We start from the raw sequence: 26,067 nt of genomic DNA on the forward strand, positions 1-26,067 counted from the left end.
TGAAAAGAACTAACTGGCTGTTCTCATCTAACTCATGGAAAACATATCAGATTCCGTCTCTAAAAATCCAGCTGCATATAGCTGCTCCTTCCTCCATAGAGCGCGTGCGGATTGTAACCGGGCTGCAGGACGTGACGGTGACAGCAGGGGAGGACGCAGTGTTTGTGTGTGAGCTGAGCCATGCTGATGTGAGTGAAGGTGTCTGGTGGCTCGGATCTAGCCCTCTGCAGAGCAATGAGATGAACCAGATGACGTGCCGGGGTCGCGAGCACCGACTGGTCCTCACCATGACAACACCTGAGGAAACGGGCACTGTGGCGTTTGTGATTGGGGAAGAGAGGACCTCTGCCTGTCTGCTAGTGGTCACTAAGCCCAAAGGTGAGAAGACACATGGGCACAAATAAAGTTTGCATTGATTACTTTGATCTGCAATTTCGCACATATGAAATATACAACCTTACAAACTCAGTGGATCACCTTTATTTCATGTGATTTCACATTGTAGTTTTATTCGAGGAGAAGCCCAAAGACGTTGTGATCATGGAAGGAGAGACAGCCACCTTGTCCTGCACGATCTCTGACTTTACCTCCACTGTTATCTGGAGACGGAACCACATTCCCCTTAGCAACAGTGATAAATATGACATACGTAAACAGGGAAAAGTCAACCTACTGCTTATCCGTGACGTGGAGCCTCTGGATACTGGCATATACTCCTGTGATACGGGAGACATGCAGAACACTGCCAAACTCAGCGTTACAGGTAAAATCTAAATAATTATGCCATTGGAATGCTTATTGTTATAACTGCTTAATTACATTACATCAAATAATACTGTGAATTACTACATCTTATTACTTCAAATGTGTTTAACCCTGTTCTTTTTCTTATATTTTTCCAGAGCTCCCTCCATTCTTCCAGGAGGAACTGCAGAGTGTGGAAGCGATGGAGGGAGGTTCGGCCTCGCTGTTCTGTGAGCTGTCTAAACTGGGAGTGCCGATTCAGTGGAAGAAGAACAGGCTGCCGCTGAGATCCAGCAGGAAGTACGAGATGAAGCAGGACGGCTGCCTACTCCAGCTGCACATCAAGGAGCTCAGACTTGAGGACAGTGGCAGCTACTCATGTGAAGCAGGAAGTGTAGAGACCACTGCGACGGTGACAGTGAAAGGTGAGAGAATCTGGATCTGTGCATCGTATGTACTTTTCAGATGTCTGTGTCATTGTGTTTTAGAAACTTAAATTTTTGCATAAAGGCAGTTTCCACCCTTGTATTCCAAATGCTACTTTATGAATATATTTTAGTCAAGCCCACATACTGGAATCAAGTATGGCAACACTTACATTCCTTAGATAGTCTGAAACTGCTTGGAAAAGGAAATGTTACATGCATCTCACAGATTGTAAAGATGCCAAATCTTTGTCTCATCCCTTTTTCCCAGAGCTGCCGCCATTCTTCAAGAAAGAGCTAAGAAGAGTGGAGGCTGAGGAGGGTCGAGCAGCCTCCTTGTGCTGTGAGCTGTCTAAACCTGGGGTGTCAGTGCAGTGGAAGAAGAGCACCCTACCACTTAGAGCAAGCAGGAAGTACGAGATGGAACAAGATGGCTGCCTTCTTTATCTTCAGATCAAGGAGCTCACACCTGAGGACAGTGGCAGATACACATGTCAAGCAGGAGGTGCAGAGACCACTGCAACTGTGACAGTGAAAGGTACATTTGGAGATTCATATGGCAAACGCCACAGTGTCAGCGATATCTAAATCAATTAAGTTATTCAGTTCTTTCTTGTCCTTATTGAATTGAATTATGATATGATGTGATATTGGGCAAAACACTTCAGACAAATAAGCCACAAAAAACAACAACATAATCCATTACTTCTTATCTGTCTCAGAGCTCCCACCGTTTTTCAAAGAGGAACTGCAAAATGTGAGGGCAGAGGAGGGATGTTCTGCCTCCATGTGCTGTGAGGTGTCTAAACCTGGGCTATCAGTGCAGTGGAAGAAGAACAATCTGCCATTGAGAGCCAGCAGGAAGTATGAGATGAAAGAAGATGGCTGCTTCCTCCAGCTGCACATCAAGGAGCTCAAACCTGAGGACAGTGGCAGCTACACATGTCAAGCAGGAAGTGTAGAGACCACAGCGACTGTGACAGTGAAAGGTGAGGGTGCATTTGGAAATCGAAAAGTTTTATGGTGTCAGAAAGCTCTAAATTGTGAAAGATTAAACACACTAGTAAATTTCAAATAATTGAATGTGCTATCCATTGCACCAATGTTTCCCAGTGGAGAAAAAATCCCTAATTTATCACAAATATTTTCTAAGTCTTATTTAGCCTTAAATTGAGAAAGTCTCAAATGCTTGTTCTCATGCTAAAACTGTCTAAATACTTTTCTGTATTTCCCAGAGATCCAACCATTTTTCAATACAGAATTACATAATGTGGAGGCAGAGGAGGGAGGTACAGCCTCACTGTCCTGTGAGGTGTCCAAGCCTGGTCTGTCAGTGCAATGGAAGAAGAACAAACTTCCACTGAGAGCCAGCAGGAAGTATGAGATAAAGCAAGATGGCTGCTTCCTCCAGCTGAACATAAAGGATCTCAAAGCTGAGGACAGTGGCAGCTACACATGTGAAGCAGGAAGTGTAGAGACCACTGCGACTGTGACAGTGAAAGGTGTGTCCGCATTTGGAAATTGAAAAGTTGTATGGTGTCAGAAATCTCTAAATCGTGAAAGATTAAACAGTAGTAAAATTCAAATCATTGATAATCTGAATTTGCTGAAGCTCAGTATTTCCCAGGGGAGCAAAAATCACTCATTTATTTAATATTTTCTTCATCTTATTTAGACATACATTGATTGTCTCAAATGCTAGTTCTCATATAATGTTCTGAAACTATCTATATACTTTATTGTATTCCCAGAGATCCAACCATTTTTCAATACAGAATTACAGAATGTGGAGGCAGAAGAGGGAGGTACAGCCTCACTGTGCTGTGAGGTGTCCAAACCTGGGCTGTCAGTGCAATGGAAGAAGAACAGACTGCCACTAAGAGCAAACAGAAAGTATGACATGAAACAAGATGGCTGCCTCCTCCAGTTACACATAAAGGATCTCAAACCTGAGGACAGTGGCAACTACACATGTCAAGCAGAAAGTGTAGCATCCACTGCGACTGTGACAGTAAAAGGTGAGTGTGCATTAGGATTCTGACTGTATCAGGACATTCATTTCAACAAGGGTTTCCTACATAGACTGTATTATAAACCCTCCAACTTAATATCTAGAAAGCCTGGAGAAAAAAACGAAGGTTTTCAAAAATGTTGGTTCCACTGAGGTTTGAAGCTTCATCCAATCCACAGATGTTCGATGCAGTTTGTTCTTGCTTTTTGTTTCCAGAACTCCTTCCATTTTTCAAGACAGACTTACAAAGTATGGAGGCTGAGGAGGGAGGTGCAGTCTCCCTGTCCTGTGAGGTATCTAAACCTGGTCTGCTAGTGCAGTGGAAGAAGAACAGACTGCCACTAAGAGCCAGCAGGAAGTACAAGATGAAGCAGGAAGGCTGCCTCATCAAGCTCCACATGGAGGAGGTCAAACCTGAAGACAGTGGCAGCTACACATGTCAAGTAGGAGCTACAGAGACCTCTGCAACCTTGACAGTGAAGGGTGAGTGAATTTGACCAAGAAGAAAATATTCTAACATCGAAACAAAATTATTTTTTTTTTCTTTTCCTCAAGTTTCTAGAAGGTGTGATGATGAGATAACATCAAGTCAGCATTTGTATAACAGCCTAGTTGAAAAACTCCTGATAATGTCTGCATATGCATTTGTTATATCTCAGGCTGTCTATTATCCAATTAAACCTAAGATGCATAAGGGGTATTTTTTCATTCCTTACCCATTTTGCAGAGCTTCCTCTATTCTTCAACAAAGAATTACAAAGTGTTGAAGCTGAGGAGGGAGGTGCAGCGTCGCTGTCCTGTGAGGTGTCTAAACCTGAAGTGTCAGTGCAATGGAAGAAGAACAATCTGCCACTGAGAGCCAACAGGAAGTATGAGATGAAACAAGATGGCTGCCTTCTCCACCTGCACATCAAGGAGCTCAAACCTGAGGACAGTGGCAGCTACACGTGTCAAACAGGAAGTGTGGAGACCACTGCGACTGTGACAGTAAAAGGTGTGGGCTTTTGAGTGTTTTAGTGTAATTAAATCTACAAACTCTCTGTGATATCAGGGCATCAAATTTTCAAAAACTTAAATATTATCGTTTGAATTATCTTAAACTCAATCAAATTTCCACTATAGCAAATTCCCCTAAAATGTAAGCACAAATCGCACCGTGAAAACTAAATGTATGGGGAGTTCTGATTTGGCATTACATGAATAATGTCTTGTTCTTCTCTGTGGTGCATACCTAGAGCTGCTGCCATTCTTCCACAAGAAATTAACAAATGTGGAGGCTGAGGAGGGAGGTGCAGCCTCCTTGTCCTGTGAGTTGTCGAAACCCGAGGTGTCAGTGCAATGGAAGAAGAACAATCTGCCACTGAGAGCCAACAGGAAGTATGAGATGAAACAAGACGGCTGCCTCCTTCACCTGCACATCAAGGATCTCAAACCTGAGGACAGTGGCAGCTACACATGTCAAACAGGAAGTGTAGAGACCACTGCAACTGTTACTGTCAAAGGTGTGTGCAATTTGGCAATGTGCAACAAAATGTTACCATATCAACAATACTCTCAGGCCACAGTGAAGTAATCTTATTGTCATTTAAATTCTGTTTCTGGGAATCATTTTAGTTCAATCAAAGGAATTGCTCCCCGTCCGCCATGTAAAGACATGTAGGGAGACACATCTGGAAATGTCTTCGGCCCAATTTCAATGATGTTAATATTCTGTCCCCCTCTTTCTGACAATGTCTCACAGAGCTTGCACCATTCTTCAAGAAGGACTTACAGAGTATGGAGGTTGAGGAAGGAGGTAAAGGCTCCCTTTCCTGTGAGGTGTCTAAACCTGGTCTGTCAGTGCAGTGGAAGAAGAACAATCTGCCAATCAGAGCAAATAGGAAGTATGAGATGAAAGAAGATGGCTGCCTCCTCCACCTGCACATCAAGGAGCTCAAACCTGACGACAGTGGCAGCTACACATGTCAAGCAGGAAGTGTAGAGACCACTGCAAGTGTTACTGTCAAAGGTGTGACCGCATATAAAATGTTTAACTGTCTTTATCTTACCTGGACTGTTTTATAAGCCCCCAAATGTTTGTCCCCAGAACTCCCTCCATTCTTTAATCGAGAATTACATAATGTGGAGGCAGAGGAGGGAGGTACAGCCTCACTGTCCTGTGAGGTGTCCAAACCTGGTCTGTTGGTGCAATGGAAGAAGAACAAACTTCCACTGAGAGCAAACAGGAAGTATGAGATGAAACAAGATGGTTGCTTCCTCCAGCTGCACATCAAGGATCTCAAACCTGAGGACAGTGGCAGCTACACATGTGAAGTAGGAAGTGTGGAGAACACAGCGACTGTGACAGTGAAAGGTGAGGGTGCATTTGGAAATCAAAAAGTTGTATGGTGTCAGAAAGCTCTATTTCGGGAAAGATTAAACACACTAGTAAATTTGAAATCATTAATCATCTGAATTTACTGAAGCTCAGTATTTTTCCCAGTGGAGCAAAAACCACTAATTTGTCGCAAATATTTGATGCATCTTATTTAGCCTTAACTTGAGAATGTATCAAATGCTATTTCTCATATGATGTTCTGAAACTATCTAAATACTTTATTGTATTTCCCAGAAATCCAACCATTTTTCAATACAGAATTACAGAATGTGGAGGCAGAAGAGGGAGGTACAGCCTCACTGTGCTGTGAGGTGTCCAAACCTGGGCTGTCAGTGCAATGGAAGAAGAACAAGCTGCCACTAAGAGCAAACAGAAAGAATGACATGAAACAAGATGGATGCCTCCTCAAGCTGCACATAAAGGATCTCAAACCTGAGGACAGTGGCTGGTACACATGTGAAGCAGGAAGTGTAGAGACCAGTGCAACTGTGACAGTTAAAGGTGAGTGTGCATTAAGATTGTGACAGTATCAGAACATTCATTTTATTAAGGGTTTCTTACCTAAACTGCATTATAAACCCTCACATTTATAATATAGTAAGGATGGAGAAAAAAAACTTGATTTTCACTGAGGTTTGAAGCTTCTTCCACTTCACAGATGTTTGATGCATCTTTTTACTTGCTTTTTACCCCCAGAGCTCCCTCCATTCTTCAAAAAGGATTTACAAAGTATGGAGTCTGAGGAGGGAGGTGCAGTCTCCCTGTCCTGTGAGGTATCTAAACCTGTGCTGTCAGTGCAATGGAAGAAGAACAGACTGCCGCTAACAGCCTGCAGGAAGTACAAGATGAAGCAAGACGGCTGCCTCCTCGAGCTCCACGTTGAAGCGCTCAAACCTGAGGACAGTGGCAGCTACACATGTCAAGCAGGAAGTGCAGAGACGACGGCAGCTGTGACAGTGAAAGGTGTGTGCTTGTCAGGGTGTATGTACATGAGAAGTTTTATTCCATCTTCTCTCAAACTCTAGCAGATAGGAGTTGTATACCTAGATGTGGTTGTGTGAGACGCCTGGAGCTCACACGATCGTCCACATACAGTGTAAGCTAAATCCAACCATGAAATCCACCTTATCTGGCATTGTCTCAAGTCATATTTTGCTTTCTTCTAACCCATCTAGAGCTGCCTCCATTCTTCAAGAAATACTTACTAAGTGTGGAGGCTGAGGTGGGAGGTGCAGCTTCCTTATCCTGTGAGGTGTCGAAGCCTGGAGTGTCGGTGCAATGGAGGAAGAACAATCTGCCACTGAGAGCAAATAGGAAGTATGAGATGAATGAAGATGGCTGCCTCCTCCACCTGCACATCAAGGAGCTCAAACCCGAGGACAGTGGCAGCTACACATGTCAAGCAGGAAGTGTGGAGACCACTGCAATTGTTACAGTGAAAGGTGAGTGGATCGGGGAACAAATTAATTTGGCATATTTTTTTACCAGCTTACACCACACATACTGTTGTTAAAAAAAATGTTTCATTCTTTTGCAAAGTGCTACAACCTACTCCACCAAAGACAGAGCCTCCCACGATACAACCTCGAGTAAAGGGCTCTGTTTCCAAAACAACTCCTTCTCCAGAGAATGAGAATGCTGGTCTCCCAGAGGCCAAACCTGTTCCTCCAGAGCCCAAAAAGAGAGCTAACAGGAAAGCATCTATTACAAATTCAGAAAAAGATGTTGAGCCATTGATGGATCTGAAAAAGTCTCTGGGGGAGAATAAAGAAGACCAAAAGGGAAACCAACTTGTCAAATCTATGGAGAACGACTTTGATATTGTGCACAATATAACACAACATGAGAAGAATGAGGAGAAAGCTGATAAGTCTGTGAGTTTACTGGAGACGGATATCAGGCCAGTCGAAGAGCGAGAAGGATCTTTGGAATCAGAAACTGAAGTTTTGCTTGAGCAGAAACAACCCAGAAGGATTTCAGAGGACGCAGTTCAAGCTGATCTCAAATTACGTCAGTCAGAGAAGATTCTGGGTGACGCTGTGGTTGAACAGACAAAGCCGGTATTAATGTATCAGGAAAAGGAAGGTGGTGTTGGGCCGAGCTTAAAACAACCAGGAAAGCCTTCAGAGGTAATAAGTGTGGTTGAGAAGAAGGTGATGCCTCCAGGAATAATCCAGTGGAAGGATGGCGAGAAAGAGCCTGTGAAACTGCTAGAAAAGTTAATTGGGAGAGAAACAAAGGAACATGTGAAGTCTACAATGAAGGAAGGTGACGAGACAGAAGAGGAACCTTTAAAACCACCAGTCAGAGCTAAAGCAAAGACAGCAGAGGGAAAACAATCGTCTATGTTTGTTGTGAATAAAACTGAGAAGGTAATTCCCCATGCATTAGAGACAACTGTCAACGATTCACAGAAAGACCAAGAACAAAGAGAGAGTTTAAAACAACAAGAGGCAGGAAGAGAAACAAAGCCACTGGTTCAGGTTCCTGTTAATCCCTTGGACAAAACTTCAGTAGAACAACAGGAAAAACCTTTAGAAAGAGAGGCTGAGGCTCCAAAACCACCTGTGAGGATAAAAAGTAAAGCAAAGGGAGGAACAGACAGACAACTATCAAGGGACACAGAGACAGTTCATGAAGGACAAGAGCTAACAGGAGGTGTGCCGAAAATAAAGGATGATCAGCCAATACAGCAGTCAATAAGACCTGTGGTTAAAGAGGTCAAAGAGAAGCCCAGATTTGAGAGGAAACAATCAATAACAACCGACACAGACACGGACGAGAAAATCAGGCAGCCTGTGAAAGCTTCAGAGAAAAACAAAACGACCAAACAGACGATTAAACAACCGGTGAAACCCATGAGAAAGGAAACTGAAGCTGACAAGGAAAGTAAATTGGTAGTCGAGCCCACGAGAAGGGAGGAAGGGCCACAGACGATGAGGAAGCTAGAGGATGTTCCCCTTCTCTACATTTCTGAGGATGAAACTTTCTTAGAGGCTTTGACCGAGATACCGGCGAACCACAGCATGATCCAGCCCATTGGTTCTGTTACTGAGGGATCAACCCAATCCTCTAGTCCTCCTCCAGTTAATGTCCCCGCGAAGACGCAACCATCCGAGGAGGCTTCACCAGAGTTCGACATCAGCGTCGAAGATGAGCCACAATTGAAAGAGGCTGCAGTCAAGATCCAGGCTGCATTTAAAGGATACAAAGCCCGCAAAGACATGCGACCTGTCTTCAGAGAGGTGTTCAAGAACCAGAGTGCAGATGTTCATAGCACACTCACTCTAGTGTGTGCTGTAGAAGGGAAACCCAGCACAGTGCGCTGGCTGAGAAAAGGCACAGAAATCACTAATGACCACCGCTGCCGTTCTAGAACAACAGCAAATGGCGAGTTCACGCTGGTGATCAAGAACCTGACCACCAGCGACAGTGGAATCTATACATGTGAGGTGGTGAATAAGTTTGGTGTAACCTCCTACAATGGAAACATCACAGTAGTGCATCCTCAGCAGCCTGCTCTTGCAGCCCAGAAGACTGTACACCCACCGCTTGCAGCCATAACTCCTCTGCAACTCGCATCACCGACGGCCCAGAGTCCAGGAACGATTCCAACTGCAGCTACAGATGCTGCAAACTATGTAGAAAGTGTGAGCGTCTCTCTGTGGGAGGCCTACAACCTGACGGAGCAGGAAATACCAACGGGTCTGCAAGAAAGGAGAGGATCATCTCTTATTGCTGCCAGCTCCAGTGAGTAATTCGCCTATACCCTATCTATCGCCTAGATACGTGTATGGTCAATTTGCTGGGCCACCTATTTACACTTCATTACATATGACTTTTCTTTGCTTTCACCAGTGTCGAGTCCGTCTGATTATGACACAGCTCCTGATATAATGGAACCTGTTGAAACTAGTCCTGCCGTTCCAAGGTGAGAGTGTAGAAGAAAAAGTTTTCATCACACATTTTATTGCCAATCATGTCTTTTGTGCTTATAAAAATATAATATTATCACAGGGAAGAACCAATTTCAGAAGACCAAGTATCTCCAAAGGGTGACAAAGAAGAGATAGCTGCTCCACAACCTCCTAAGCAACTACTGAAGGTCATAGGTAAGAAATGTTGATCTGTCATCTTTCCACTTCCACACCAATGGTTTCCAGTCAGGTATACTAGAGCTGACTTTACTATCGTATTTGTAGGGGCTCCTGATGGCAAAATGAGGACACAATCTCCAAAGCACCATCGTGCCCACACACCCTTAGCTAGTACCGTCTCTGGATCAGAATCTGAAGGTGAAGAGGACAGCAGAGAGGTACTTTTGCATGTTTTACTCTATGTTGCATCTATGTACTATATTTATTGACCTATTATGTGTGCTCTGTAAACATTAATGTAACAAATATGATAAAAAACCTGGCTTTTTTCCCCCCTCAGACGTTTGAAATGTATGTGGCTCGAGCGGACTGCAGCCCTAACAGTGGGAATAAGGACAGTTTCATTCTGAAGGAGGGTCAGTTTGTAGAGGTGCTGGACTCTGTTCATCCTGACAGGTGGCTGGTGAGGACCAAGCCCACCAAAACTAGCCCGGCTCGACAAGGATGGGTGTGTCCAGCCTACCTAGAGAAGAAGAGAAGGGTAGGATGTGTAAATCCAGAACTTCAGCCTGTTGCATTCTGAAACATTAACCGTTTAAGTTCAGACTTTTTAGACACAGACATCAACTTTGATATGTGATTACCAATGGAAAGGCTTTCAATAATATTAACCATGACTATCATTTTGAACAGGAGACTTTCCCACAAGTTAGAGCACCTCAAGAGGATCTTGATGGAATAGGGTCTTCAGGAGAAGAGTACAGGAGAGCTCTGAGGTCCGTTTTTCTACAATTGCATGCTGACATTTTAAATTAACTGGTGCCACAGTTTATGAGAAATATATTTTTTGCAATCTAAGGAAAATATTATTAGATTGATCAAAATGTATTGGTGACATGTATTTGGACAAATTGAAACATTTTTATGATTATAGAGAATGTGTTTATTCTAACTGCAAAATCCAATATGAATGATATCCAATCTGAATGAAATGTTGCCTTTCTTCAGTCAATTGGTCCAAGGCCTGGTTGATGGAGAGGAGGAGTTTGTGAAGGAGATGAAGACATTCACCTCTCACCAGCTGAATTATCTGGACACTAGTCGCCACATCCCCATTAACATCCTCACCCAGAAAGAGATCATTTTCAGAAATATCAAGGACATTGTGTTGCTGCATGACAGGTAACGCACAAGAAATATATCAGACTATATTTTATTTAATGCATTCCTATTTTTCTCAGTTACTCAGTGTGTTTTTCTACTGACACCTCCTCTCATTGCTTTCATTCCAGGTCCATCCTGCCTGGCCTAAGAGGCTGTGCCACAGATGATGACGTGGCAATGCATCTGATCCAGCACACTGAAGACTTTGAGAAGTATCTTCACTACATAATGGGTCAAGCACAAGCAGAAGCCTGCGTCGCTGACAAGGCTACCCAGCAGTATTTCAAGGTATTCAAAAAAACCTTAACATAGATATTACTGTGGAAACTACAGCTGCCAAGTACCAGCATCATCAGCATCAACAATTATCTAAGGTTTTTTTTAAATCATTTTTATATCTTGCTCTTGTCCTGTCCTGCAGGAGTTAACAGAGTCTAGTCAGCGTGATGCTCCCTACATGGATGTTCTCACCTTCCTCCAGAGACCAGTGGAGAGGATTCAAACCTACCAGGCTTTACTGAAGGTCAGTTTCACTCTTTTGTTTCTCTACTTTGCAACTCACTGTCAAAACAAGAGTATTTGTAGATTGGATATGTATTTCAACTAAATGTATGTAAATATTTGTGCTTGTTATGCTGTTGCTCACATTTCAGTGTCTTCCTGCAATGTGTCAGCTGAATGCATGAGATGTAAATGAAAACTCTTTATTGGCAGGAGTTGATAAAGAACAAAGCCAAAAGTGGTCAGAGCTGCTGTCTGTTGGAGGATGCCTTCTCCATGGTGTCCTGTCTGCCCTGGAGGTCTGACAACCTGCACCAGGTGTCCCTCATCGAGAACTACCCTGCTCCTCTGACTGCCCTGGGTGAACCTGTGCGACAGGTAACTACAGATGTTTTTATAGTACACTCTAGGTTTGGCTCATGGTCTGATATGAACATATGGACTAACATACTACTCTTTTGTATCCAATTGCCTTGTCTTTCATCCAGGGAGTCTTCACAGTGTGGGAGGATACTCCAGAAATGAAGACGGCCTCTAGAGGGCATCAGAGACAAGTCTTTCTCTTCAAGGACTGCATTGTGCTGTGTAAACTGAAAAGAGACACGCGCATGAACAGTGTCACCTACACTTTCAAGAACAAAATGAAGGTAACATATGTTGCTCTGAACTTGTGTGTCAATCCAAAAAAAGATATTACAAGTTCTGTACAACAGTGTCCTCTTTTTTTCTTTTTCCATCTTGTGCCCTAACACTAAAACTCACTCATCTTTCTCAACGTCTGTTCTGTGATCTACTCAGCTGAATGACGTGGAAATAAAGGAGACTGTGGGCGGGGATGAAAGGTCTTGGGGTTTATGGCACGAGCACAGGGGCTCAGTGCGGCGGTACACGCTGCAGGGCCGCTCCGCACTGGCTAAACTCCCCTGGCTCAAGGACCTGAAGGAGCTCCAGCAACGCTCCAGTCTGCCCACCAACAGTAAGTGAACACCAGATAAAACACGCAAGGCTCTGTGGCTGAATGAGTAGGAAAAACAAAGCCAGTCAATCTGTACCTGCGTAGTCCCAATTACTGAACTGAAACACAACTGAACGGTGGATATTACCCATGATCCTCTGCTTCTTGAACCAGAAGAACTGCTGCTTTAACAAATTCAACAAACTCTGTTAGAATAATTGTTATTTTAGAAGTTTCCTTGCTGAATATGTGAGATAAAAGTTAGTTTTTATGACCTAAGTCCTTTTAACTGATCTATAGTTTTGCACTGCTCTTGAACTTACCGGACCTGGTTCTGGCAATTTTATCTGTGATTATCAGTCAGTTACATTACATAGATCAGAAACAGACCTTCAAAGTGAGGAGAAGGAATGAAAGAGGCTCCATTCTCCCTATTCCAAGTCAGTGAACCATCAAACTTATTTTGACACTGCATTTTAAAGGAAAAAAAAAAAGTTGTATAGTGTTGCAAATCTTTGTATTTTATCAGAGTTGTTGAGGGGCACAGCATTATTTTTCGTAATGCCAAAACATTTTCATCAAAAGCTTCATGTGTAATTTATCTATTTCTGGTTCATCAACAGGTCCACCAGTGTTCGAGTCCCTGTTGTCTGACTGCACAACAAAGATAGGACAGACTATTAAACTGACATGCAAGGTCACGGGATCGCCCAAACCAGTGATCAGCTGGCTCAAAGGTCAGTTTTGAACTTGTACATGAACACACTGTTACCCATGTTGTTTTTCCTCTTCATCTAAATACCTTACTACTCCTCAGATGGCCATCCTCTGGAGGACGACCCCCGTCATATTATTACAGCCGACCGCTCTGGCACCTGCAGTCTCATCCTGGACAGTCTCACTGCAGACGACTCCGGACAGTACACGTGCTACGCTACCAGCTCCATGGGCGCTGCTGGTACTTTGGCTAAGGTTGTGGTGCAGGGTGAGTCTGTGGAGACCCTTGAGATGTTTTTCTTTTCAAAGCGTCAGTTTGTGTGTTTGTGGTTTAATTCTTTACACGCAATATGTGTGCCTTTACTGAGAACAGGACAGATGTGAGCACTTAAGTCACAATTACTTCTACTACTACAAACTTAAATACTACCACTATTTATTCTACTGCTACTATTTGTATATACGTGTGAATGCTTCTAATATTCTTTAACTGCCATTGTTGGTCAATTTGTAGTTATAAGGACACAGGTGCCAATTTAATGTACGTTTTTATCCTTCTTGATTATTATTTATTTAATGTTGTCCTCTGCAGCTCCACCCAGATTTGTGAGTCGGCTGGAGAGTGCGTGTCTGATAGAAGGAGAGGATATCCAGTTCATTTGTTCCACGCTCAGCACTCCTTTACCCAGAATCAGGTGTGTGGGAGATAAACAGAATAGAACACATACTGTGGTTGTGATGTGATTTCTATTTTGGTCACTGTGTCTTTCAAACGCATCCATCTGTCGTAGGTGGTTGAAGGACGGCAGAGAGTTGGCTGACCGGCAAAAATATTTGATTCTGAATGATGTTCGGAGTGGAATATTGTGTCTGACAATCATCAGGGCAACAGAGGCGGATATTGGACAATACGAGTGTGAGGTACAAACCTGATATGCTTTAAACCTACAACCACTTAAGATCCTCCTCAGCTTTTTATGCGCACATTTTTACAAGCATTTTATTGAACATGCTCCTACCAACATTTTGTTTAATTTCTATTTGTTGTCTTTTTCTTGTGCTGCACATGTTTCTATACTTGGCTGGAGTGATCAAGAGACGCAATTTTGCCCCAGGGATCAATAAAGTTATTCGGATTCAGTTTGTACATTTTTTTGTTGTTCAGCTCTGGAACGAGTTTGGCTGCGTCAAGTGTAAAGCTGGCCTGTGCCCGGCTTACGTGCCACCGACTGACGATGAGAACGACCAACCTCAGGACTTACCTCCTAAAGGTAGGACTAGCAGAGCTGCTGAAGGTAAATACCCTCCACATATGATGGAAACCATCATGTGGTCGATCCACACTTCCACACGGGACGAAGCACATGCCATTATCCAGTTTTACTTCCCCCTTTCTGCATCACATCATGTGACTTCCCTTTCCAACAAACTACAACCATTAGCATCAGTTTCCACTTTCAACCACTACCCCTCATCCATTCGATCAAATTGACTTCATTTTGAGATGTAACTTTACGTTTTTTTTACTCTTTCACCATTTCACAAACACTCACATCACAAGTACTTTCAACTACCAAAGTAGCTGTCACAAGATCCTCTTGGGTTATGGCACAGAGTCTGTAGTCGTTTGTCTCTGCACCGAAATGTGAATTTACAACTATTAACTGCATTATATCACAGAATTTCTAAAATACTAAAGGCACAAATTCATTTTAAATTTTTCCATTTTTAAATCATGCTAATGCTTAGTGCTGAATGTAAGTGTCAGTGTTTAACTTCTCTCCCAGACTTCTGAAATGACACCACATTACACCAAACCCATTCCTTAACATAGCCATCTCTAATACAGACACATAACCAATTCTAACCTGAATTCTAAGATTTTTTCTCTGGTCTATGTCTGTGTCACTATTCACCAAATCTTTGCGACTCATTTTCTTTCATATCTAATGATTTCTAACAAAACAAGCTTGTATTTGCCATAAACCATTGGGATCTTGTGGCAACTACTTAACTTAAACACCATTCAGTATTTCACACTATTTCTCTCACCATTAGAATTGGATGCATTTTTTATATGGAATGATTCTGTTTGTTTTTTCATCATGTCTCCACCCTCCACACAAGGCATGGACTGAAACAGAATTGATCATTTTCCTCCATTTGATTCATGTTATCATCCAAAAGTCAGCCCAGCCCCTAAGGTGCCATTTAAATATAGAGCTAGCAAGTACACCACTGTTAGTGTCCTATATTATACAGGGATTTTAAAACTATGTTATTTACATTTACTGTTACTATCACATACATTCATACATTAGAATAATTAAGTAAATGATGGAATTTCCCCAGATATTGGAATTATCAGAAGATGTTGATGAGAACTCTGCCTGAAGTTTGACAAATGATATACTTTATGTGAAATGTAAAGAAGTCTCACTCACATATTTTTTATTCTGGCTTTTGGACATTGGTTCACCATGTTTTCCCTCTCATTGTTCATAAACTACATGTGTTTCCATCTTCCCTCTACTAGCCCTAAAGGAGGAGGTTTCCCACATGGACCGTTCCATGCAAGTCATCATTGTCATGATAACAAATAACCACTCAACATTCCCCTTTTTCCCCAACGCATGTCCAGCTAACTCTTCACTCCAGATGGTCATGTGCTGGGCAGGTGTTCCCTTAACGCCCATGCAGGGGTGGGCATGTTCCCATGTCCTGTTGGTGTGGTGGTTAAATGGGGTTAAACCCTCAAGTCTCGAGGTAAGAAATGCAATAAAACTGCTCATGGTACGTCAGGTAATGTACTCTTCCACCTTCCCTTTTTTCCAATGTTTCACTAAGTTTACATTACAGTCAAAGCCAAGTGACAATTCTTTAAAACTTAGTTGAAGAATATTTAAATCTGTGAGCCACATATTATTGCTGAGTTGCATTCTGCTCCTGATAGATGCAGACTCAGAGGGCTGGTCCACTGCCTTTGTGAAGAAGTGGTTACAGACTGATTTTAGCCCCACTTCTATCGCCAAGATGCTTTTCACTCCAGGAAACCCTGAACAGTAAGTTAAGGATAACCTATAAAATATATGTATTGACCTTCCTTTTCTTTCCATGGATGTAAATCAGCATGATGTCTGTGATTAGTAAATGTTTGAGTTTAATCATTTGTTTCAGTGAAATTAGTACCAAATAGTTAAAATGTACATGGGCTAGATTTAAATGGTGTTTTGATACATTCAAATGTTATTATGAAAAATAAACTGTTAATTTGACTCTAAATTGCCGGTAGTGTGAATTTGAGTGTGGATAGTTGTTTGTCTCTGAATATCGGCCCGGTGATTGACATCCTCTCTTTTCCTCCAGAGCAGAGTGTAGCACTGAAGAGACTGTTCCGGCCACCACACCCATGGATGAGTCGCCTCAGCAGCATCTCTGTTACCTGGAGGAAGTGGAGGAGGAGATTTACATCTCTGAACCCATGCAAGAAATTACAGATGGTATTGTTTACATATCAGTAAAACTATATAAGATTATAACGCCTACTTTATTCATTATGTTCACCAAGTTCTGTTTGCGTGGTCAGCTCCTCCCTCCATCCAGGTGCCCACTGAAGACCTGTGTGTAGATCCTGGTCAATCAGCTACGTTTACTGCCATCATCACAGGGAGGCCCGCCCCTCAGATCCAGTGGTACAAGGTAGGAGCACTTTAGATCAGTGGCTTCAAAATGCCATTGATTTCATCGTATGGTAAAAATCATATTCCTACAATACAGCTCATTGTTTTTTGGACTATTTTTGTTGAGCAATATTTAACCAGAAAAGGTTTAGTGCAATTCTATCTTTCACAATGACGCCCTGAATGAAACACACCTTGTTGATCTGTGATAAAACTCTGCTTTTGTGATTGGAGGATGAAGACGAGCTTGCAGCCAATGAGAATGTGGAGATGGCCCAGCATGGTGCCCGCTGCTCACTGACCGTAGTGTGCTCTGAGGGCGAAGACAGCGGCACATACACCTGCTTCGCCTACAACAGCTCCGGTCATGACTCGTGCCAGGCTCAGCTCACAGTGGAGGAAGGTGGGACACCAGCTCGCACTGTTACACATCACAACTGGTCAATGTATCTTTATCATTGTCAATGTCGGATAAGTGGACTGGTGTAATTTCCTCTTTAGTAGGCCTGTCTATTTTGCAATGTTACGATCTGTGATCCCACTTTAAAAAGAATGTTGCCAGACTGTGTGGTTGATCTTCATTCACAGGCTGTGGTTTGTCTCCAGGTCCACTGGAGTGTCAGGAGAGTGAGGTGGAGCTGGGGAAGAGAAGGAAGTTGTTCTCTGTCTATGATGTCCATGAGGAAATTGGAAGGTGAACTTTTGATCAATTCTTAACTCCATAGATGTTTAAATATTTCCATGGACACCACATTAACCCATTTAAAACAATAGTCTGTATAAGATGCTGCTAAACTGTATTTTTCTGATTACCTTAACTCGTTCTCAAATTATTTCAAGTCGATGTATTCCAGCCTTAGTCTCATTATGTAGACATGTACGTCATATTCGCATTGTAACGTCCTATTTGAGTATTCACAGCATTTTCCAACATTAACAAATGATAGTTACAACCACTTGACTACGCATTCCCTGCGTATGAGTGTTAATAATTAGTGGGACGTAGCAGGAATATGAGAGGAATATTATATTAGCAACTCATGTAATGAAATAAAAATAATAATGTCTTATTCAGAATAGAAAATCAATTGTGTTAATGTTGGTGTCCATATAAACAAATATATTCAAGGGTAATACAAATCGGCATCATTTATTTATTTTCCCAACATACATCACATTCATTCACCTTAATTTCACGGCATTTTTCCAACATGGTCATCATCTCAGTTTAAGAACCGCTTACATTCTCCAAACTGTCACGTGTATCCTGCTAAGTTTTGACATGACCACCATCACCTTTCTTTGATTCAGGGGAGCGTTTGGAGTGGTGAAGCGTGTGGTCCACAGAAGAACAGGTGAAGTCTTTGCTGCCAAGTTCCTGCCCCTGCGGAGCAGCACTCGGACGAGGGCCTTCCAGGAGCGAGACCTGCTCTCTCGTCTGGCTCATCCCAGAGTGGCCTGTCTGCTGGACTTCTTCTGCACCAGACGCACTCTGGTGCTGATCACAGAAATGTATCCTCCCTGTTAACCGTTACAATAGGATCACTGATTTTCAGTCAAGCTTTCTATTTGTTATGTTTAATATGTGCAGTTAAGAGTTCTTTAACACCGCTTCTAGCTGCTGTTCTCATGGACTTCTGGACCATTTATTACTGAGAGGATCAGTCTCAGAGAAAGAGGTAGGAGTATACATTTATTCCCAATCCATATTTCAATATAATCCCCCAAAAAATGATGTCTCTAATATTCTGCATCTTATTTCAGGTTCAGTCATACATCCAGCAAATCTTTGAAGGTGTTGGACACATTCACAGCATGAACATTTTGCATCTGGACATTAAAGTGAGCTTCCCTGTCCACACTACATTATTAACTGTTGTATTATTATGCAGATCCTACCTCATTTTTTATTTCGTCTTCCTTCAGCCTGATAATATCCTCATGGTATATCCACCCAGAGACGAGATTAAGATTTGTGACTTTGGCTTTTGCCAAGAAATGGACACATCCAGACACCAGTACAGCATGTTTGGAACACCTGAGTTCATTGCACCTGAGATCGTTCACCAAGAGCCCGTCACTGGGGCCACTGATATTTGGTGAGTCATCTGTCTAATTGAGACTGATTGAAATCAGTTTTTATACTGTGTTATTGTATTATATACATTTCTCTGATGAATTTCCAGTTGTTGTAGACTGCTTCCACTCTAGTAATTTAATGGCAATTACAATTATCTCTTACAGGGCTGTGGGGGTCATGGCTTATCTATGGTATGTATCACTGCATTTTGGATAGTATTCTAAAAATCATAAATATGCAGTATATTCAAAAGGCGGGGACACGACCCATGCGTTTCTGTTGAGTGTTGACATCAGACTTTATCTTTATTTTTGACAGTCTGGTGTGTCGCTGCCCGTTTTCGGGTGAGACAGACCGTGCGACACTGCTGAGAGTGGGGGAGGGGACCCTGAACTGGGACGCGCCTGATGTCACCAGCAGGAGCCCAGAGGCCCAAAGCTTTCTCCACCTGCTCCTTCAACCAGATCCAGAGTAGGAGATATTTTATTAGTGAGACCATACCAAACAAAATGTTCTGCCTTTTTGAAAAAGCATGTAGGCAACTTGGAAACCTCACTGATTAAAGTGAGATGTTGTAGGGCTCAAGCAAAAAAGGGTAAAATAAACTGACTCAAAGTGTCTGAAAGCTGCATAATCCTCTTTCACATTACAGACATAAGATTCAATGCTGATATCATTGAAATACATTTTTTTTGCTGGGCTCCGGTAATAAGCTGTCACATACAGCTGCATGGATGTAGTGGTATCCTCAGTTTACCACTGGTAGTTATGGTTCAAGGGACAAATAAACAGATGTCTGAGCACTTCTAATTTTCCTTTACTTAGGAGGCGACCGTCTGCCTTTGAATGCTTGAGCCATGAATGGTTTCAGGTGAGAAGGATCAACACATCATGTGTGTGTAAAAATATTTATTGTATTCAAAAACATATATAAGTAATCAAAAAATGTTGGGATCTCTGTTCAGGATGAAAATGCTGGAGAGGACACTGAGGAAATTAACACAAAGAGTTTGAGAGTATTTATCTCAAAAACAAAATGGCAGGTAAGTTGACGCCCTGGTGTCTTTAATTGCAACTAGGGTTGCAAAGGGGCGAAAAGTTTCCGGTAAATTTCCGGAAACTTTTTGGAAACTTTCCATGGGAAGTTAAGCTCTGGAATTTTGGGAATTATAGAAAAAATAAAAAAAATACGCAAATTAAACGCCGAGCAATAAAAACACCATTCAAAACTCTATTTGAAAGATGTATGGAATGCAGCATACGCTGAATTTCAACCCTCCACTGTGCATTCTTCCATCAGATGCACAGATAATTCCCAGCATCCTGCACACTACAGCAGGGCTGTTGAGGCCTGCTGAAGTGTGCAGGACTAGTCAGGTAAGTTTCGATGATATAACTGGGGAAAATATATTAGCATGCTGATTGAGGATTGTTCATCTGTTTATCTAGCCTATTTCCATTCATTTATCCATCAATTGTAAAATATGTTTACAGACGATTCCAATAGTTTGGCTAACTGTTTATATCTCTGGCATTGCATTAGTGTTTTTTTACAAACTTTTTTCTCATCTTATTCTACAGAACAATGCCACGTGCACTATCTCATGTGTGGAGACATTTCACCCCATCCAATGTAGAAGGAAAGGCTGTATACATTTGAAAATACTGTGCAAAGACCTATGTTAAGAATGACAAAGATGCAGAAGCATATAGTCAAGTGCTCAAAGTTTCCTCAGGGCTCAAATCAGCCTATGACAAAACAAAATGTTTATATTTATGTCTGTATATGACAAGGTAAATACAGTTAGTATAAATTACCCACAACATTTCCAGTTTATTCCCGTTAATTCCCGTTAATTCCCGTATATTCCCGTATATTCCCATATATTCCTGTTAATTCCCGTTAATTCCCATGGGAAGTTTCCAACTTTGAATATTCCCGGAATTTTGCAACCCCAATTGCAACTAATGATTATGACGTTAAATGCGATTGCATGAGTTGTATATTCACACCAAGTCATGAAATGTATCTAAGAGAAAACTCTCCTCTTCATCTTCCCAGCGGTCTTTGACTTGCATCGGGTCAGTGCTCACGATGAGGCCCGTCCCCGAGCTGCTGGACGCTCCTCTCAGAGAGACGGCGGTGACGGTGCCTCGCGAGCTGCAGGAACACAGCAGCACCTCGGTGAGCAGCGGCTCGTCCTCTGAATACGATGAAGCAGACTCCTGGGACTTTTTCCAGCACTACAGCCCGACTGAGGAGGAGGAAGAGGAGGAGACAGAGGAGGATTACGATCCTTTAATGGAGAGAGCACAGATCCCAGAGCCTTTCCCCAAACTCCAAGTAGGTGCGGAGGAAGAGGATGAGATGACATTAGGGGAGGAAGAAGATGGAGAGATACTAGGAAGGAGGAGTGTATTAGAGAGGAGTGTGAGCAGGCTGTCGGTGGCGTCATCGGATGCATCTTGCCAACAGACACCTCAGAGGGAGCGCAGGTTCAGCAAGGACAGCAGTCCATCTCTCCACCTATCGGACTGGGATGAGGGCTCGGGAAGTGATGGAGGTCGTATCCCTCGGGGCAGCGTGATCCGAAGTACTTTCTACAGCAGCTCTCAACAGCTTTCACCCTTGTCTGCTAGACACATGTCATTACGGGACAAATTCAAGGCCAGAAAACAGGAGAGGGGCCGCAAACCACTCAGGAGGAGTTTCTCAGGACGCCTCAATGAGCCCCTAATTGAATATGTGGAGGATGAGACAGAAACTAACCGTGGTCAGAGACGGGGATCCATCCAAGCCTCGATACAGAAATCCTGCTCTTTTGACAGCGGAGTTGGTCTCGCCCACGGCAACGTGCCCCCTCACAGGAGGAGCAGGTCCCTGGATGAGTATTCACGTCGCTCCCCGAGTTCCCCCCCGCGCACAAAGCCGGGTGACGAAGAAGGTTCTCAAAGTCTGAAGGAAGATTTCACAGATGATGAAGTGGCAGGGAGGAAGTTGTTGGCCATTCCGAGTCCACGGCGACCCACAAGAAGAAGAGGCTCCATCGCTCCTGTACATGGAGCTCACACACTGGGTGCAACATCTGCTCCTTCAAACTTCCTTGCTGGAAACAGAACGGGCAACAGGCAGGATAGGGAGCAGACAGAGGGAGGAAACACCCTTGCTGGCTCCCTGGGTTCTTTGGCTGAATCATATATTTTGGAGCCCGGTGGTTCAGAGTCTTCGAGCAGACTCGGCTCTTATGAGGAGCTGAGTCAGGGCCATCTCAGAGGAAGATACAGATCAGGAGACAGTGAAGAGTATGATGATCACCAGGAGCCCCTGCTTTCGTCATCCTCCTGCTCATTCCAAGAAGTCAAACCCAGAGGCCCATTTCCACAGGCACCGCCGCGTAACCGCACCCGCTCCAACCCCAGCTTATCGCCGAGCCCCAGTCCCAGCCTCTCCTCCCTCCAGGCTCCGGAGAGGCCTCCCAGGACCAGAGACAAGAAGGAAGCTCAAGGCCTCCAGAGGCATGCGTCAGCTCCAGCCCTGGAACTCCTACCGCCCACAGGAAAGTCACCAAGGCTGGGACTACTGAAGATCTTCCGCAGGCAGTCGTGGACTGGTCACTCTTACTCTCAACTGGACGACCCGGAGTTAGGACCCACGTTAGGAGAGATCATGAAGCCTGATACACCCACCATGTCTCTGAGGAAGAAAATGAGAGCTTCAGCCTCCAGCCTGACCAAGCTGTTCTCCAGATCCTCCAGTAAAGAGGATGTGAGTAAAGGTGAGTAATTTAAAATCACAATCATTTTATTTCATAATAATACTGGATATGGTTCCAAGTTGAGAAAAAAAACACATGTTGACAATGGGATAAGAAGATTATTTATTTATTTCTGTTAACTCCATTCTTAGCTTTTGTGGTATATTCCTATATTCTTATCATCCTAATGTCTCTTTTCTTTTTCTGTGTTTTTCCATTATAACAGGGCCAATAGTAAAAGGATCAGCTGCCATCCCAGGCGAAAGGGAAGGGGGTCTAGAGAGTACAAAGAAGAGGACATCCAAAATCCTGCCTTCTTTCAAAATACCCAGATTCAAAAAGACTAAAGGTAGTGAACAAGCTTCCCCATGGGGATCATGTATTTCCTTTCTGAAATAACCTGAAATCGTACTATATCATCTTTGCTTTAAGCCTGTTTGTGTACGTTTGCTCTGCTCAGATCTGCTGGTCCGTCCCAACAAAGTTGACGTGCTTCAGTTAGATGGAGGCGGAGTCCTGCTGGTTTGGAAACCTGTCAAGTCGAATGACCCCATCACCTACTGTGTGCAGTACTGTACAGATGGTGTGTTTACAGAGATGATGCAGCAGCACTGAAATTAAATTGCTAGAAATTCTTCAGTGGCCATTGTAGTCGTATTATATGTTTTCAATAGTACAGTGTGAACAATAATAACAGTAAAATTTGCAGTAAGCATGGATTTCACACTAAATGTCATGTGCCGTGTGTGTAGGTGGGGATTGGATGCTCCTGTCAGAGGAGGTGACGGACAGCAGCTATGTGGCGAAGGATTTACCGAGAGGAGCATCGTACGTGTTCAGGGTCGGTTGCATCACCACGACCAGAGCTGGACCTTTCAGTGACGCCTCAGCCCCTGTCGTTATGGCGACTCACCCAGAAGGCAAGAGGAATACAGTCAAGCATGACCGTGCATATGTAAAATATAATGTAACTAATTTTTCATATGTTGTTCATAATGTTTCTGATCTGATTGACACCAGCGATGAGATATTATATATTCATCTTTATAACATTTTCACCTCTGTTTAATTTGTTGTATAGAGACTCAAATCTCTCTCATTCAGACTGAGACCCTGGGGTCAAAGGTCACTGGATCAGCACAAAAGAACTTCAGCTTCCTTGCTGAGATCAACAGGTGGGATTTTTGAATTTCGAAAAGGGAGGAGCTCTAATACCTCGTTTTCCTCATAATGACCAATATGTAATGTGACAAAATACTTAAGATTCACTCTAGTATTTGTTTCAGTTTGATGGAAGATGATAACATTTTACTTTCTTCAGATTTCATTTTGAAACTTAAGTTCAGATTTCTCAAGTTTCACACATAACGTTATAATTATCGTTTACCATCATACTTCATCATGCAGTAGGTAGAGAGCTATCTTGTCTTGTCATTATCTCCCAATCACCAGTTTATTATTTTACTAATGTTCAGGATGTCAAACTGAAATTCCCTTCATATGTTTGGTGTGTTTATTGCTTTATGACTTGGTTTTCCTCTTATGTTATTTTTACGTGTGTTTTTTTTGTGTGTTTCTTATTCCTGAAGGTCTATGTAACTTGAATTTGAAAAGTGCTTAAAAAATAGATGGATATTATTATAGTATTATATTTATTGCATCTCTCCATCTTCTGCTGTTTTCTCTCTCAGGGGTCGGTTCAGCGTACTGAACCTCTGCAGGGATGTTGAGACCAGCCAAGTGTTTGCTGCAAAGATCACCCCCTACCAGGCAGAGAAGAGGCAGCTGGTGCTGAGAGAGTACCAGCTGCTGAAGAGGCTTCACCACCCACATCTGGTGCAGCTGCACGCCGCCTACATCACCTCCTGCTACCTGGTGTTAGTGGAGGAGCTTTGTCCTGGCAAGGAGCTGCTATACAGTCTGGCTGAGAGGTAACAGACTGAGATTATTCTATATACAGATAGCATGATATCCGTATGACTGTGGTGAGCCTCAGTTCTCTGGTCTTGTGAAAATATCAGGTCAAATTTTCACTATTTCATCAAAATACCTTGTCATAGTGTAAATCCTTGTTTTGTCCTGTTGGAGAAAAAAATCCTGGCACATGTGATACCTACATGATTTCAAAATGAAAGTACATTTAAATTAGCAAGACTGTAATATGTCTCTAAAACTCATGTCCATGCTGACTGGGCTATTAAGATGTGATTTAAACACCTTTTATGAGGGATTTTGAGATTATCTGCACAATTTCAGCATCATGTCTGGACCACAAATTAATAGATTCATTCGGAGAGAGTTCATTCAGGGATGGATGATGCACCTCCTGTATCATTTCAGAGGAAACAGGCTTAGCTCCCTTATCCAAACCCAAACTTAACTGAATAGTGACAACCTGGGACAGAGATAAACAAAACAAAAAACCTAACTACTCAATGTCAAATCTTTTCCAGACTTACGTCTCAAAGATTTGTGGCAGCACATCTCATAGTTGATCTTAACAAACGTGTCCTGTCCTTTCAGAGACCTGTATGCAGAGTCTCACGTTGCGGAGCTGCTGGTTCAGATTCTCGGTGCCGTCGACTACCTTCACAGCCGTCGAATCATCCACTTGGACCTGAAGTCGGACAACATGCTGGTGGATGACAACCGCTTGAAGATTGTTGACTTTGGCTCAGCTCAGTCCTTCACACCCGGACAGCCCCTCAACGTTGAGCACATCGAAGGCCTGTCGGGGAGCAAAGGTACCGTTCTTCTTCAAGTTTCATTCCAAGAGGCAAAGACATTCAAGCTTACACTGCTGTTGATTCTTCTAATGTACTAAACCTCTGACTGTCGTTGCCTTCAACAGGCTGCCGCAGCAAAGGTACACATTCTTAAAGGAAGGATGGATTGATGGATGGAAATAACAAATCAGCTGATCCTAGCTCCTAAAACCTAACAAACCCAAGTCCCCTTCATTTTCTTTTCTTTATCCAATTCTGTCACATTTGACTAATTAAAACAGAAAATGAAGCATGTGAGTGAATGTGGCATTGCCAGTAACACCACAAGTCTTTAAGATCAATGTCCGTTGTGTCTGTTTTTTCAGTTTATATTGTCCTTCCTAAAGCTCCGGAAATCCTGGAGGGTCAGGGCGTCGGGCCTGAAACAGATATCTGGGCTATTGGGGTTCTGTCATTCATCATGTAAGTAGAAACATGATTGTGAAACTGTTGAAACTGAGTCTTCCTTCTGTTGATAATATTCACATTCTATAATATTGCTAGAATGGTTACAGTCTTATTCATTCAAGACTTATGAGTCGCTTAAGGTCTGTGATTATGAAATATTACATTTATTTAGTAAAACATGCTTCATGTGTTTTTACTCTCTTCCCTAGGTTGAGTGCCGACAGTCCGTTCCAGGAAGAGCAAGACAGAAACATCAAGAAGGGGAAGATCCAGTTTGGATGCTGTTACCCTGGTCTGTCAGAGGGAGCCTTAACCTTCATGAAGAGCAGCCTGAATAACAAATCATGGTACGTTCGGTTGGTTTTGGCTAATATCTAACAGCTATCAG

General features: G+C 42.8%; 1 protein-coding gene across 1 annotated transcript in view; it reads left to right on the forward strand.

Moving 5' to 3' along the window:
• Positions 1–26,067, forward strand: part of obscna (obscurin, cytoskeletal calmodulin and titin-interacting RhoGEF a) — a 40,488-nt gene that overhangs the window by 13,066 nt on the left and 1,355 nt on the right. Inside the window, 54 exon segments of the mRNA XM_061078882.1 lie at positions 100–378; positions 506–763; positions 903–1,169; positions 1,441–1,707; positions 1,892–2,158; positions 2,405–2,671; positions 2,921–3,307; positions 3,310–3,663; positions 3,908–4,174; positions 4,416–4,682; positions 4,922–5,215; positions 5,246–5,533; positions 5,792–6,058; positions 6,254–6,520; positions 6,733–6,999; positions 7,184–9,307; positions 9,416–9,488; positions 9,575–9,669; positions 9,760–9,872; positions 9,995–10,195; positions 10,348–10,430; positions 10,663–10,836; positions 10,947–11,106; positions 11,240–11,341; positions 11,533–11,697; positions 11,808–11,966; positions 12,118–12,295; positions 12,898–13,011; positions 13,092–13,259; positions 13,584–13,686; positions 13,783–13,912; positions 14,157–14,262; positions 15,945–16,056; positions 16,391–16,491; positions 16,578–16,690; positions 16,906–17,074; positions 17,278–17,365; positions 17,983–18,183; positions 18,290–18,350; positions 18,436–18,513; positions 18,598–18,770; positions 18,916–18,942; positions 19,070–19,222; positions 19,577–19,622; positions 19,717–19,794; positions 20,814–22,527; positions 22,733–22,855; positions 22,967–23,089; positions 23,259–23,426; positions 23,588–23,681; positions 24,198–24,437; positions 25,030–25,250; positions 25,598–25,694; positions 25,889–26,026. Of these exon segments, the coding sequence (XP_060934865.1) occupies positions 100–378; positions 506–763; positions 903–1,169; positions 1,441–1,707; positions 1,892–2,158; positions 2,405–2,671; positions 2,921–3,307; positions 3,310–3,663; positions 3,908–4,174; positions 4,416–4,682; positions 4,922–5,215; positions 5,246–5,533; positions 5,792–6,058; positions 6,254–6,520; positions 6,733–6,999; positions 7,184–9,307; positions 9,416–9,488; positions 9,575–9,669; positions 9,760–9,872; positions 9,995–10,195; positions 10,348–10,430; positions 10,663–10,836; positions 10,947–11,106; positions 11,240–11,341; positions 11,533–11,697; positions 11,808–11,966; positions 12,118–12,295; positions 12,898–13,011; positions 13,092–13,259; positions 13,584–13,686; positions 13,783–13,912; positions 14,157–14,262; positions 15,945–16,056; positions 16,391–16,491; positions 16,578–16,690; positions 16,906–17,074; positions 17,278–17,365; positions 17,983–18,183; positions 18,290–18,350; positions 18,436–18,513; positions 18,598–18,770; positions 18,916–18,942; positions 19,070–19,222; positions 19,577–19,622; positions 19,717–19,794; positions 20,814–22,527; positions 22,733–22,855; positions 22,967–23,089; positions 23,259–23,426; positions 23,588–23,681; positions 24,198–24,437; positions 25,030–25,250; positions 25,598–25,694; positions 25,889–26,026 (12,829 nt within the window).

The sequence above is a fragment of the Limanda limanda genome, chromosome 9 (genome assembly GCF_963576545.1).
Source record: "Limanda limanda chromosome 9, fLimLim1.1, whole genome shotgun sequence".
Classification (NCBI taxonomy): domain Eukaryota; kingdom Metazoa; phylum Chordata; class Actinopteri; order Pleuronectiformes; family Pleuronectidae; genus Limanda; species Limanda limanda.